At 44.1% G+C, this 14707-nt stretch overlaps 1 protein-coding gene across 1 annotated transcript in view; it reads right to left on the reverse strand.

The window, feature by feature from the left end:
* Positions 1-379: 379 nt before the first annotated feature.
* The window catches only part of LOC124722627 (organic cation transporter protein-like), a 348546-nt gene continuing 334218 nt past the window's right edge, over positions 380-14707 (reverse strand). Inside the window, exon 9 of the mRNA XM_047247761.1 lies at positions 380-814. Coding sequence (XP_047103717.1) covers positions 515-814 — 300 coding nt within the window. The 3' untranslated portion in view covers positions 380-514. The remainder of the gene's footprint in view (positions 815-14707) is intronic.

The following is a 14707-nucleotide window of genomic DNA, read 5'->3' on the forward strand; positions in this document are numbered from 1 at the left end:
TAGCACAATGGACTCGCATTCGTGAGGACGACGGTTCAATCCCGCCTCCAGCCATCCTGATTTAGGTTTTCCGTGGTTTCCCTAAATCGTTTCAGGCAAATGCCGGGATGGTTCCTTTGAAAGGGCACGGCCGATTTCCTTTCCAATCCTTCCCTAACCCGAGCTTGCGCTCCGTCTCTAATGACCTCGTTGTCGACGGGACGTTAAACACTAACCACCACCACCACATTTGGTGCACAATTTTTGTAAAAGATAGAGACTTGAAAGTGATTTTCTGTCGTCGCACGAATGTCGGAATGTTTTCCTTACAGGTTAGATGCCAACTAATTTAAATCAAACTATATTATACATTTCGATTTTGTTTTATTGATACATCGAAATCCCACAAAATAACAGGGTCGGATGCGAGAAAGGGCGGGTAAGAATTAAACGAGAAATGTGTCTTATTTTTGTGGTGTCCCGAAGAAGAGTACTCGCTGCCGTGCGCGGTTCTGTACGTGGAGAATAGCGCGTGTCACAAGTGGGAGATGTAGTCTTGCGGCTGTGGTTGCGGCGGCGACTGCTGGCGGCGGCGGATGGTCCAGGCGAAGAGGCAGCACCTCTCGTCGGCGCCGAAGGCCTCCGCGTCGCGCAGCGTGCGCGGCAGCTGGCGGTGCAGCGTCTCGGGCAGCAGCAGGCAGAGGGCGGCCCCGGCGGCGCACAGCAGGCTGAGCAGCGTGCCGCGCCACGGCGGGCCCAGCGCCACCACGTGCGCGCTCGCCGCGCCCGCCGCGTAGCCGCACACGTGCACCGCCGACACGCCCTGGCCGCGCACCTGCAACACTCTCCATTAGTTTACTCATCTAGAGTGGTAAGGGCCACCTGTAATACACTACTGGCCACTAAAACTGCTACACCACGAAGATGACGTGCTACAGACACGAAATTTAACCGACAGGAAGACGATGCTGTGATACGCAAATGATTAGCTTTTCAGAGCATTCACACAAGGCTGGCGCCGGTGGCAACACCTACAACGTGCTGACATGAGGAAAGTTTCCAACAGATTTCTCATACACGAACAGCAGTTGACTTGCGTTGCCTGGTGAAACGTTGTTGTAATGCCTCGTGTAAGGAGGAGAAATGCGTACCCTCACGTTTCCGACTTTGATAAAGGTCGGATTGTAGCCTATCGCGATTGCGGTTTATCGAATCGCGACATTGCTGCTCGCGTTGGTCGAGATCCAATGACTGTTAGCAGAATATGGAATCGGTGGGTTCAGGAGGGTAATACGGAACTCCGTGCTAGATCCCAACGGCTCTCACTAGCAGCCGAGATGACGGGCATCTTATCCCCACGGCTGCAACGGATTGTGCAGCCACGTCTCGATCCCTGAGTCAACAGATGGGGACGTTTGCAAGACAACATCCATCTGCACGAACAATTCGACGACGTTTGTAGCTGCATGGACTATCAGGTCGGAGACCTTGGCTGCGGTTACCCTTGACACTGCATCACAGACAGGAGCGCCTGCGATGGTGTACTCAGCGATGAACCTGGGAGCACGAATGGCAAAACGTCGTTTTTCGGATGAATCCAGGTTCTGTTTACAGCATCATGATGGTCGCATCCGTGTTTGGCGACATCATGATGAACGCACATTGGAAGCGTGTATTCGTCATCGCCATACTGGTGTATCACCTGGTGTGATGGTATGGGGTGCCATTGGTTACACGTCTCGGTCACCTCTTGTTCGCATTGACGGCACTTTGAACAATGGACGTTACATTTCAGATGTGTTACGACCCGTGGCTCTACCGTGCATTCTATCCCTGCGAAAACCTACATTTCAGCACGATAATACACGACCGCATGTTGCAGGTCCTGTGCGGGCCTTTCTGGATACAGAAAATGTTCAACTGCTGCCCTGGCCAGCACATTCTCCAGATCTCTCACCAATTGAAAACGTCTGGTCAATAGTGCCCCAGCAACTGCCTCCTCACAATACGCCAGTCACTACTCTTGATGAACTGTGGTATCGTGTTGAAGCTGTATGGGCAACTGTACCTGTACACGCTATCCAAGCTCTGTTTGACTCAATGCCCAGGCGTATCAAGGCCGTTATTACGGCCAGAGGTGGTTGTTCTGGGTACTGATTTCTCGGGATCTATGCACCCAAATTGCGTGAAAATGTAATCACATGACGTTTCTAGTATAATATATTTGTCCAATGAATACCGGTTTAGCATCTGAATCCTTCTTGGTGTAGCAATTTTAATAGCCAGTAGTGTAGTTCCTCGAGAGGAGGTGAACTTCCATTTGTAAGCAAACTTTATTGTCGATTACCGATTTCTGTAAGCACGATTGCCATAGCGTTATTTTCACTCTGCAGCGGCAGATTAAAACTGTGCCGGACCGAGATTCGAACTCATGACCTTTGCCTTATACAGACATAAAATTAAGTATACAATAGTAGGTGCATTTTAAATGCAAAACCGTCTTACGACATACCTTGATAAAATGCTATTGCGTGTCTCCTATGCCAGCTGCGTAAATACTCTTTCTAAAACGTTGTCAGGTGTGTGAGAGACGAGATGTACGATGCATCGGAAACTCGAGGTTAAAACTATAGTATATACAGCAATTCGCTAAATGCTCGTGTCCCATACCACACACTACTGTGCACTTCATTGCAGCCAGGGCACCGCTAGATTGGTACTGGCCGGAAAACTGACAGTCAGATGTACTCATGTACTTCTGACTTAAAATAACTATTTTACAGTAATTGAAAAAGGGAGTTTAGGAGTCTTTTATCATCACGTAAAAGAAATAATTTAAGTAAGAACATGAATGCACTAGCAACACCTGTAGGGACCAACTGTCAATTTTCTGGCCACCAGCTGCCAGTCTAGCGGTGTCGCAGCTGCAATGAAGTACAAAATAGTGTGTGGTACGGTTCACGAGCATTTGGCGAATTATTCTCTATATTGCGGTTTTAACCTTATGTTTCCGATGCATAGTTCATCTCGTCCTTCATAGGCCTGGCAATGTTTTAGAGAAAGAGTACTTGTGCAGCTGGCATAGGGTACAAGCAATAAGCTTTTATCCAGGCACGTTGTAACACGGTTTTGCTATCAAACTATATGTGCATAAATTCACATTCCCTGACCCTCACCTACCTTGGCCTCACCACTCACCGTCACCTCACCTGGATCCCTTATCTCCGCTCTATCCAATCAAAAGCCCACAACCACCTCTGACTCCTCAACCTCCTCTCTGGCCGGACATGGGGGTTGAACCCCTCTACCATTCTCCACACCTATAAATCCTTTATCCGTCCCATCCGGCCTCTGTTATTCGAGACCCTCCTGGATATTTGCCCCCCCCCCCCCAAATTCTACAAGTCCCTCCAGATCCTCGAGTGCCATGCACTCCACCTCACCTTCTGTATACGCCCCCTGTCCCCCATGCAAATCCTCTACGACCTGATCCCTTTCCCACCTCTGATCCATTTCCTCGAAGATACGGTACCTGCATAGTCTACACCTCCCACCTCCTTGATTCCCCTCCTCTCCTCCAATCCCCACCCTCTGCTGCGCCTTCACTGTTGTGTAGCCCCTACCCTCCATCTCTACACCCTACGTCTTCTTTCCCAAGGTGGCTTCAGTCAACTCCCCCTCCCAGATGATGCCCTCTCTCCCTCCATTTATCCCTTCTATCAACTCTGATCCTCACCCCGCCCTCCTTTCCTCTATCCTTTCCCCGGGCTCCCTCTTCCCCCCCTTCCAACCTGTTTTTTCCCCGCCTACCCTCTCTCTGCCTCCCTTCACTCCCCTGTGTCCTTCCTGCTCTCCCTCCACTGCTTTTCCCACTCCTTCTAGCGTCCGCCCAGTCCCTCCCCTTTTTCAATGTCCCCTCCGTCCGTCGGCTCCACCTTTTTTCTTTTCCTCTCCTCCCCCCTTTTCCCCCACATAGGTCCAGGTCCTCCTCCCTCCCCCCCCCCCCCCCCCATCTGCTGCCCTGTCACCTGTATAGTGCTGTTACAAGTGAGTGTGCAGTGTTGTGAACAGCTTCCATACTGTCGCTAGTTGTGTTTTTTAACTTGTGCGAATAGAAACCAGACTGCCACCGTGTTTTTTAATTGTGCCTGTCTACATCTTGTGTGTCTTCATCCGCATCATCACCGCAGTGTTTTTATATTTTAAATTTCAGAACTTACCCCCATTTTACAGTTTTTTACAATGTCACCATTTTATTGCCTATTTTTCTTGTTTCTTTCAATTCTCGTTATGTTTTTTAGCTTTTCTGTAGGCTGTACAGCAGCATATTACACTGCTGCCAGCCCGCCAACCCTCTGGGGAGGGGGGAATTGAAATCCAATAAAGAAAAAAATATTCTCATTGTATGAATGCATTCACAGATCCGAAGATGATAACTGTGCTTATCGAAACCGGTACTAGACGATAAAGGTCGTTTACAGGCGATCTTCGATAAGAACTTCGCCTTCTCTCAATCAAAAAGCTTCTGTCTGACGGCGTTGCTGCAGCGCATGTAGAACATAGTGCGACTCCGATGCGGGTATATAAGCACCGACATGTAGGCAAGGGATTAGCGTCGCATTCGTGTTTCTCCGACGTGCGTGCGGTAAACGCGCAAATGTGAACTTATAGCGACGTAATTACTAAATGCGTTCAAACAGGATCTACGTGCAGTTGTTGGCTGCCAACAACACTGGTAGACATCCAGCGGAGAATGGAAAATGTGTATAGTGAAGCAAGTCTGTGGAAAACCTCGGTTGTGAACTGGTGCATGATTGCCTCAATGCTCGCGGCGATCTTGCCCGCCTGACATCGATTCTCGACTGTACGGCCCCACGAACAGAAACTTTTTGATCGCTCTTTGTAGTTTAACATTATTGGTGAGGTGGGGGATGCACAATCCCAAATTAACTTTTTATTTGCAAATAAAAGTAAAAAGTCTTGTTCCGAATATTCGTGAAAACATTATCGATTATACTGAATAACATGCATCGATTACGGAAAGATTTAATTTTTCCGTAAAAGCATTATTTTCTTAATGCTATGAAATGTTTCCTAATTTTCAACCACTATTCTCACATTGTTAAAAATAAGAGAAATAATAAGTACACTTATATTAGCTTAATCTTCGTTGTGATGTATAATTTGCTCATATATTTGGAGCAGATGATATTCATTCAGTGTCTTGTTCATTACTGAAACACTTGTCACGCGTTGGAACTATGTGTTGTAAGCACAAAACATTTACCGTACTGATGTTTAGCTTTTCTATCTTTAAATCCAAGACACATCACGTACTAGATTGTTCTTTTTAAGAGTCTGATGCCGACCGGTGTGGCCGAGCGGTTCTAGGCGCTTCAGTCTGGAACCGCGCGACCGCTACGGTCGCAGGTTCGAATCCTGCCTCGGGCATAGATGTGTCTGATGTCCTTAGGTTAGTTAGGTTCAAGTAGTTCTACGTTCTAGGGGACTGATGACCTTAGATGTTAAGTCCCATAGTGCTCAGAGCCTAGCCGGCCGGAGTGGCGCTTCAGTCTAGAACCGCGCGACCGCTACGGTCGCAGGTTCGAATCCTGCCTCGGGCATGGATGTGTCTGATGTCCTTAGGTTAGCTAGGTTTAAGTAGTTCTAAGTTCTAGGGGACTGATGACCTCAGATGTTAAGTCCCATAGTGCTCAGAGCCATTTTAACCATTTGCTCAGAGCCATTTGAGCCATTTTTTAAGAGTCTGATGGGTATAAACACAGAAAGTTAATACATGAGATGAAAGTTTCTTCCAGCGCAAAAAATTCCCAAGCCACAACTTTTCTGAGCTGTAATGGTTGAAAATTACTTACTTACCACTTGAGTTATACGTAACCAAGAACTAGAGTACATATAAAACAATTTATTTTGTAATTTCATCTTAACATATTTGTGCAAGCCGAGACACTCTAGTACTGTGATGGGGTTTCATAAACCCCAGCAACGGAAACCGCTCCTATCTTCCTCCAAAACCGAAGCTAAACTGACGTTGACTACAATAACGCCAACTACAAATTGCAGAAGTAATGTATAGAAGTGTTAGAGTACAAATTATGCTCCATGTGATGACAACGTTGAGACCTACAATCGACTAGGGTGTTTGAAACCCGAGCACAGTGACGAAGGGTTAAATTGTTTCACCTTTTCCGCGTACTGATACTTTCCGGACACTATCGGTCAAATTCTTCATTTCTGTCTCCGTGGTACCATAGCTGCTGTATTGTGTGATTCAAACGTTGTCCACATACTGAAGGACCTGATAACGGAATCGAAATACGTCAACTCTGGAATAGGAAACTGCAGTCTTGGAAGTAATCCTGAGCGAGTGAAAGCATTAAAATGCCACGAACAGAAAGGAAAACCGCGAAAGGTGGCATTAAACTGCACGTGCACATCTTCTGGGCATACTGTTTTGCGATCTCCACCTGAGAAGTTCCAGTAAGGTTCAAATCGCGTAATAACCACGATATACTCACACTATTCGTCATCTTTAAAAACGACCTTTTTTGTCAAGTGTTCGCTTGTAGTGAACACAAGACCCACTATAAATTACATAATATGTTTTGTCCGAAGCTTCATAGTCAAACGAAGAGTGGGAAATGGGCAAGTGGGGTATCAAATTCACCAGTTCGGGGTGTAGTTTTACAAAGAAGAGTTTATTTATTGGAGCGTAATTAGGGTGATTAGTAAAAAATTGATTGGTGATTCGAGGAAAATATCCGTCTGCATTTTCATAGCCAAACGAAGGTATTTAATTGCTTGAAAGTAATCAGAGTAATTAAGAGAAGCTCAACTGGTGTGATTCCGTAGAATCAAGTGCTATATACAGGACATTTCAAAAGCAGAAGTTAATCTCAAATGGCAATAAGAGATCAACCAAACTCAGCAAAGGGAAGAATATTTACCCATTTCTTAAAGTTCTTGCATTTTGATCTTAATTTAGTTCCTGATTTGTTACACAATAACGGATATTTAGACTACCAAAATATTCAATGAGAATTATTCAAGTGTAACTGCTAGAACTGTACTGATCTAAGCAATTTGCACTGAGTATGACTCGGATAGAAACGTTAATTTCACCTTCAGTCCATCTCCTGATGACTTACGGAATGACAGTGTGTCCCTGCTACCTAAATTTTACAAAGTTTTGTGGGAGTCGGCAATCAGTGCTGAATCAAGGCATGCGCAAAGATCCTCACTGTTCTAGGTGCACGTTCCGCGTACTGTAATTATTAAAATAACATACAACTCATTCGACTGAAAAAGTCCTTAAGCGTACTGTCTGGAAGGAATCACTGTGGTGGTAAGAAGCGCCTACTTCTGAAACGGGTGGGGATTAGGGTGAAAAAGAACCGTACCTCAGGCCCGCAAAAATGTGTATGTAACACAAACCCTACGAGGCAATTATTGTGGCCATTCACGGTGTTGTTCTGTAACCCTGAAAGAATGTGTATACTATGAAAAGAAACAGAGTTGTGCAGCACCAAAAGAATTTTGCGAAGCCATCTGTTAGCAAAATGATAATGATTTTTTAAATTTATTCTTTTTCAATAATGACACAAAAACTAAATTTTGGTTGGAGGAGTTTGATTTTCTGTGAGATCTAACCCGTCTTCACGCCAGATAGCTGCAGGAGACACCATATTTAAATGAGATTCCGAATAACGGTCGAACCCGGTGTTCTTCACTCGACTTTGCTAGAGGTAAAGTACGTCTTTTGATGCTTGTTAAAATTTGTGGCTCAGGCGAGAATCGATCACGAAACCTTCAAATAATGGGCACGAACTAGTCCACCACACCCCCAAACCCACAAAAACGATGTTGAGAGACACAGACTTGTCGGAGATCGACTTTTATTGAAATCAGTCGCGAGTTTGAGCCTGCTATTTCGTTTGTGTTTTAAACCACATTTGATCTGCTAAAAGTATCACACTGATGGAAACACAAAAATAGTTTACTTGTTTTCTAACCGACCCTTAATAGCTAAACAATCCAGAGACAATTACGCATTAGAGCTGCTTCTGTTTGTCCTGATCCAAACAATTGCTGATCGAGAGCTTTTTTCTTAAGAAAAAAGACGGCCTTAAGCCACCGGTCTCCTGAAGCCAGGCGGCGTCCTCCCAGGTGATCCCGACGAGTGAAGTAACAATACAGGTACGATCACTGCTAATGCAGCATATGACGCTAGGAATATTGAACTACGAAATCTGTCACTGTCGACAAATTTTACCTAAAAAAATTAAGTTGGTGCACAAGTTCGGTGCATATTGTCGCGGTGGCTGCTATGAGTGTGTTTATTGTCATTTTTTATTTGTCGTCCTAGTATTTTACTGGTTGTGATATATTGTTTGTTTCACCTTTGTTGGTTATGAAGAGTATTTTTTAAGCATTAGAAAACTGCGCCAAATGGCGAAAGTACACCATTTGTCATATTACGTTCGCTTTGGATATTGATTAGAGCGGTTGATATAACATTTGTACTGTTTCTAGGAACATCGTTTTGATGTGAATTATTCGTCACACTCAATGGACAAGTCCCAGAAGTCAAGGAAAAAGGGAGGTAAGGTGCGTAGGGTTTAATGTCCCGTCGACAATGAGGTCACTGGAGATGGGGCACGAAGGATGAGGGAAGTAAGCTGTCCGTGTCTTTCCAAAGGCACCATCCCAGAATTTACCTTAAGCAAATTCCGAAAATCCTGGTAAATCTAAAGCCAAGTGACCATACGTGACTTCAAACACCGGGGTCCACGAACCATACTGTAGGCGTACTGTGTGCTCTCATTCAAATCAGTGGGTTGCAATTCATGCATTTTTGTTTGAATTTTATCAGTTGCCTCTTCCAGCATACCTATCGAACATCTTCACTGGTGAGAAGACGTGGTGCCCTTATGTTAACTACAATGAAAGATACTATTGGTTGAGCCGTAACTAAAATATCTTGACAACCTGCTTGAATCCATGACGATAATGTTATGCATCTCGAGGCATAAAGAAAGTGTTGTGTACTACGAACTGCTTCCTGAGCAAATTTTTACCTATTGCAATTGGCGTTTGTTGTCAATAACTGAGACGCCTTGCTATTACTTTTTTGTTTGCTGATCAAGAAGACTGCAAGAAGTGTTGCTACTGAGCGTCAAAGGCCGCTAGAACTCTCATTCTTCTGACCTTGCACGCTCAAATGTTTACCTATTACGTTTCTTTTCAATCATCAAGAAACGTGACCGGACGACATCTTTAACTCCAAATTAATGGGTTTCTACAGGTGAGAAATTGAAAACCTATTCGAGCGTAGTCATAGTGATATAAATGATATGGGAGACTATTTCTGATGATTAATTTATGTCTTACGTTTATTTCTTGTGTTCAGTAAACTGTCGGAAAAATGTTGCAAAGTGTTCACTCGACCAATACAAATGAATCGTGATAACCTTAAGAAAAAAGATTTTTTCAATAAAACAAAGTAATCCTAACACGAGCATACTCAAATTCTCACACTTTTTATCTCGAAACGATCTGTTTCTATGTGCTGTCCACATCCGTACTGAAGCAGAGTCACAGACCTACCAAATCAAATGTGTGTGAGTTCCCAAAGGACCAAACTGCTGAGGTAATCGGTCCCTAGACCTACACACTACTTAAGCTAACTTTAACTTATGATAAGAACAACACACACACCCATGCCCGAGGGGGGACTCGAACCTCCGGCGGGAGGGGCCGCGCAGTCCGCGACATGGCGTCTTAAACCGTACGGTCACTCTGCGCGGCAGAGAACTACCTCAAGTCTGAAAACGTAGCAGCAAGAGTAGACATATAACGTAGTCCAGTTAACAAATTACTCAGTGCCACAATTAAGTCAATACATTTATGTATTCACAATAAGTTAAAACTTCTCAGCCGAGACAGAAAAAGCAGGCTTTAAATAGTATGCAATTGTGCAAAATTTTCACTTTTACATCTACAGGGTACTGACTCAAGTTGGAGAGAAAATGTGCGAAGGAGAAGTTTTCTTAAGATTTAATTACTGATTATTCATCTGCCTGATTGCAGCTCTCTCCCAAAAGAGGCAGACATCTTCGTCAGCGAGACTTGAACTGACAGCTAACGCATTTTTCTTTTCGAAAGGCGAACACGTTCCTGCTGAGCTAGAGGTCAGCTGTAACAAACATCACTCCCTCTTTAGTCCAGTGGTGACTACAACGGATAAATTAAAATGTAGAAGTCGGAATTAGTTATAGTGTCTGCTTGGATTCGCTAACTTCATCATTTCTTAACTGAAAATCATTCAGAATATCTAATTGAACTGACAAGAATGTATCTACTCAATATAGTAGGATAATTTTCAGCCACTCCAGGAAGTAAATTGCCGGTTCCAGTGTTGTCAAACATATTCTCGAATGTGACTTAATTCCTCCTTAGTACCATGAGGCACAGTGTTTGCACAGCAGAGTTGTTTACTTGAGTGTGTCCTACTTGGCGTCTTGAAGCAGGCAGCGGAATAAAGACTTTTATCATAAATTTATTATGCTAAGCTGTGTAATTCATTTGTATTAGTACCGTGCATACTTTGTAATGTTTTTCTGTCATTTTATTGAAGGAAAACATTTGAACATGTGAGATAATTTAACCATCAGCGATAGTGTCTCCCATATTATTTAAATCAATCTGGCAACGCTCAGGTAGGTTTCCCACTTCACGGCCGTAAAAACCTATTAATTTTGTGTTGAATTTGCCGTCAAGCCAAGTTTGAAGCGCATTTTCTCAATGGTCGTTCGAAAAGGGCCCTAATAGGTAATTATCTGAGCGTGCAAGACAGAAGAATAAGAGAGCGCTGGCGGCTGTCGTCGTGCAGTAGCAAAGTTTTATGCAGACTTCTTGATTTTTTAAAAATATTGTAACAGCACGGTGTCTCAGATGTTGACATCAAAAGCCAGTTGCAGTAGACTTAACCTAAGGGAGTGGTTCGTAGTACACAACACTTTCTTTGTGCCATGAGATGCATAACATTATCGTTGTGGATTCACGCAGGTTGTTAAGGTGTTTTTGTTAGGGCTCACCCAACAGCTTCTTTTAGTGCAGTTAAGAGCACCATGTCTTCCACCAGTAAAGATATTTGATACAATTTCCATCCTTTAATTATAAACACATGCTTTCTTAGAGGCGTCTCTGTCACAATTTGAAAATGACCTCTAATACAGAACAGGACACTTAAATCATTCTGAGAGATTCCTGTTTTATTTGAACGTTCGTGAAAGTGTTGTAGATGCTTAATAGACACTTATTCGTCACGTGTTTCTACAGAATTCAGCATGAAAAAGATTTGACTGAAGTTTCCAAACAACGCCGATTCCAATTTTAAAAATCATAATTCTCAGTTTCTTTATGGAAACTTGTCAGAAAGTCACATGGTAACCTGCACCACACAACTATTTATACCGACCAAATCTATTCTATAGAGGATGCAATCAGAAATATCTGAAGCCCATTAGAGTGCTTAAAACGTATTTAGTTAGGTAAATGAGTGATTTTTGCTGTCGTTTTTTTCTTATGCCAATGTGACTCGATATTATAATCATTGAAATAACGTCACGTACTCTCTCAAACCGTGAAGTTTCGTTTCGTCTCCTTCCGTTCCGGGTGATCCACTTTTTTGTGATGCAGTAATTCTCCATGATGAAAAATTCATTTTACGAGTCCGACCGTTCTGCAAATAAGCTGTGCTGCTTACAGATACAAGTTTTGGAAACACAGAAACTGTGACAAATCGGTTGGTGGTTCGCGGTGGATGAGGGTGTGTAGTTCTACGTTAAAATTAATTCGTTGAACACACGCCTCTATCTGTCCGCTGTCCAATCTCTAATCCATCAAGCTCCCTCGCTGCAAATGTCGTCAACACTATTAAGGTTGGTATTAAAGACAGAAGAAAAATCTCTAAATGTCTTAACATCACATATTCTTCAGATGGCTGAGCTGATCAGCAAAACTGACAATTAAGAACCGAATTTAATTAATCAGACTGTCTTCCTGCACATTTACTCTACAACTACAGGCCGGTGTGAAACATTTAGCATGCTATTGTTCATTCATTCAATATTTTACTCTGTTCTCTACATCATAGCATAAAGTTTCTCATATCAGAAATTAGACATAAAACATTACTCCGTCTCGTGGTATAGAATCCAATAGGCAGGGAGAAGGCAGGGTCGTGAAAATGTTCTAAGTGGATGCTCTGTTGTAGTATAACATGATTTAAAGGACATTAGATTCCTTGGTTATTTCCGGTAACGCCTATCGGCTGAGGATGACACGGCGACCATTGGGCCTTTCTTGCTTATTAGCCTTTTTTTTTTTTGTTATTGAACTGTTCAATGAAGGAAAACAATTCAGATCAGCAACATGAAAAGAAACTGACTTTCAACAATTGACAAATGCACTATGTGATCAGAAGTATCCGGACACCTGGCTGAAAGTAACTTACAAGTTCGTGGCGACCTCCATCGGTAATGCTGGAATTCAGCGTGGTGTTGGACCATCCTTACGCTTGATAACAGCTTCCGCTCTCGCAGGCATACGTTCAATCAAGCGCTGGAAAGTTTCTTGGGGAATGGCAGCCCATTCTTCACGGAATGCTGCACTGAGGAGGGGTATCGATGTCGATCGGTGAGGCCTGCAACGAAGTCGGCGTTCCAAAACATCCCAAAGGTGTTCTATAGGATTCAGGTCAGGACTCTATGCCAGCCAGTCCATTACAGGGATGTTACTGCCGTGTGACCACTCCGCCACAGGCTGTGCATTCTGAACAGGTGTTCGATGGTGTTGAAAGATGCAATTGCCATCTCCGAATTGCTCTTCAACAGTGGGAAGCAAGAAGGTGCTTAAAACATCAATGTAGGCCTGTGCTGTGATAGTGTCACGCAAAACAACAAGGGGTGCAAGCCCCCTCCATGAAAAACACGACCACACCATAACACCAGCGCTTCCAAATTTTACTGTTGGTACTACACACGCTGGCATTCGCCATATCTACACACTGCCATCGGATCGCCACATTGTGTACTGTGATTCGTCACTCTACACAGCGCGTTTCCACTGTTCAATCGTCCAATGTTTACGCTCCTTACACCAAGCGAGGCATCGTTTGGTATTTACCGGCGTGATGTGTGGCTTATCAGTAGCCGCTCGACCATGAAATCCAAGTTTTCTCACCTCCCGCCTGTCATAGTACTTGCAGTCGATCCTGATGCAGTTTGGAATTCTTTATGTGATGGTCTGGATAGATGTCTCCCTATTACACATTACGACCCTCTTCCAACTGTCAGCGGTCTCTGTCAGTCAACAGACGAGGTCGGCCTATGCGCTTTTGTGCTGTACGTATCCGTCCACTTTTCCACTTCACTGTCACATCGGAAACAGTGGACCTAGGGATGTTTAGGAGTGTGGACATCTCGCGTACAGACGTATGTCACAAGTGACACCCAATAACCTAACCACGTTCGAAGTACGTGAGTTCCGCGGGGACGATGTCTAATGACTGCTGAGGTCGCTGATATAGAGTACCTGGCAGTTGGTGGCAGCACAATGCACCTAATATGAAAAACGTATTTTTTGGGAGGGTGTCCGGATACTTTTGATCACATAGTGTATTTAACTGTAAGGAGGAAACAGTGGGGTATATGTGCAATAGCTCAAAGATGTTTTAGGACTAAAGGTGCCGCGTGACATGACGGTCCTGTCACATTATGTTCCCACTGGGTATGTCTCATGTCAACATGCAAAAACCGCTCACAGACTGCAGGTGGCAGCACTAACAGTGGAGGGTATATAAAATGTGTCGAGGGACGCGCAAAGCAGTGCAGTCATTGTAGTAATGAGGAGACGGAGCGATTTGTCTTACGTCCAAAATGGCATGATCACAGGCTTTCGGGTCCAGGATGGAAGCATTTCCGAAATGGTTTACTTCGTACATTTGTTCACATGCAATCGTGGAAGTATACCATGCATGGCAAAATGATGCTATCCAAAACCGGCGCCGAGGCAACTGTGGTGCAGTGTCTCTTCAACGTCTGTTTTTCGAACGTGACTGTCTATGGGTCTCCGCAGCGCTCGCATGGTTCACGCACCAACGCTGACTGTTGTCGTGACGAAAGATGGATTTTGCACGATAATTCTGTAACCGGACATCCACTGAAATGCGACAGGTGGCCCTTACAGATGAATCAACTTTTATGCCTCATCGGACAGACGGCCGTTGGCGCGTACGGTGTGAAACGTCTGAAAGGAAACACTTTGCAACAATCGTCGTAAGGGTCCAGCCCGAAGGAGGGAGCGTTATGGTCTAGGGAGTATTCTCGTGGCATTACCTGAGGGATCTCGCCATTCTGGAAGGCATAGTGGATCATCACAAGTATGCATCTATCCTTAGGGACCATATTCAGGCTTCTGACAGGTGGTCACATTAATGTGACGGAACAGTGTAGGATGAGATAGGAAAATCTATCTTGGTTCAGTAGTAACACTGTACGGAAGTGAGACGAGCTACATAACGAGAGACAAATGAAGCTGAAGCCATGATGAGAAACGCGCTAAAGTTTGCGAAAGGCAGCTAAACAACTAATACAGCAGAACAGATAATTAATTTCATCTATAGACATTGTCATCTAAAACGAAC

Source organism: Schistocerca piceifrons, chromosome X (assembly GCF_021461385.2).
Source record: "Schistocerca piceifrons isolate TAMUIC-IGC-003096 chromosome X, iqSchPice1.1, whole genome shotgun sequence".
Lineage (NCBI taxonomy): Eukaryota > Metazoa > Arthropoda > Insecta > Orthoptera > Acrididae > Schistocerca > Schistocerca piceifrons.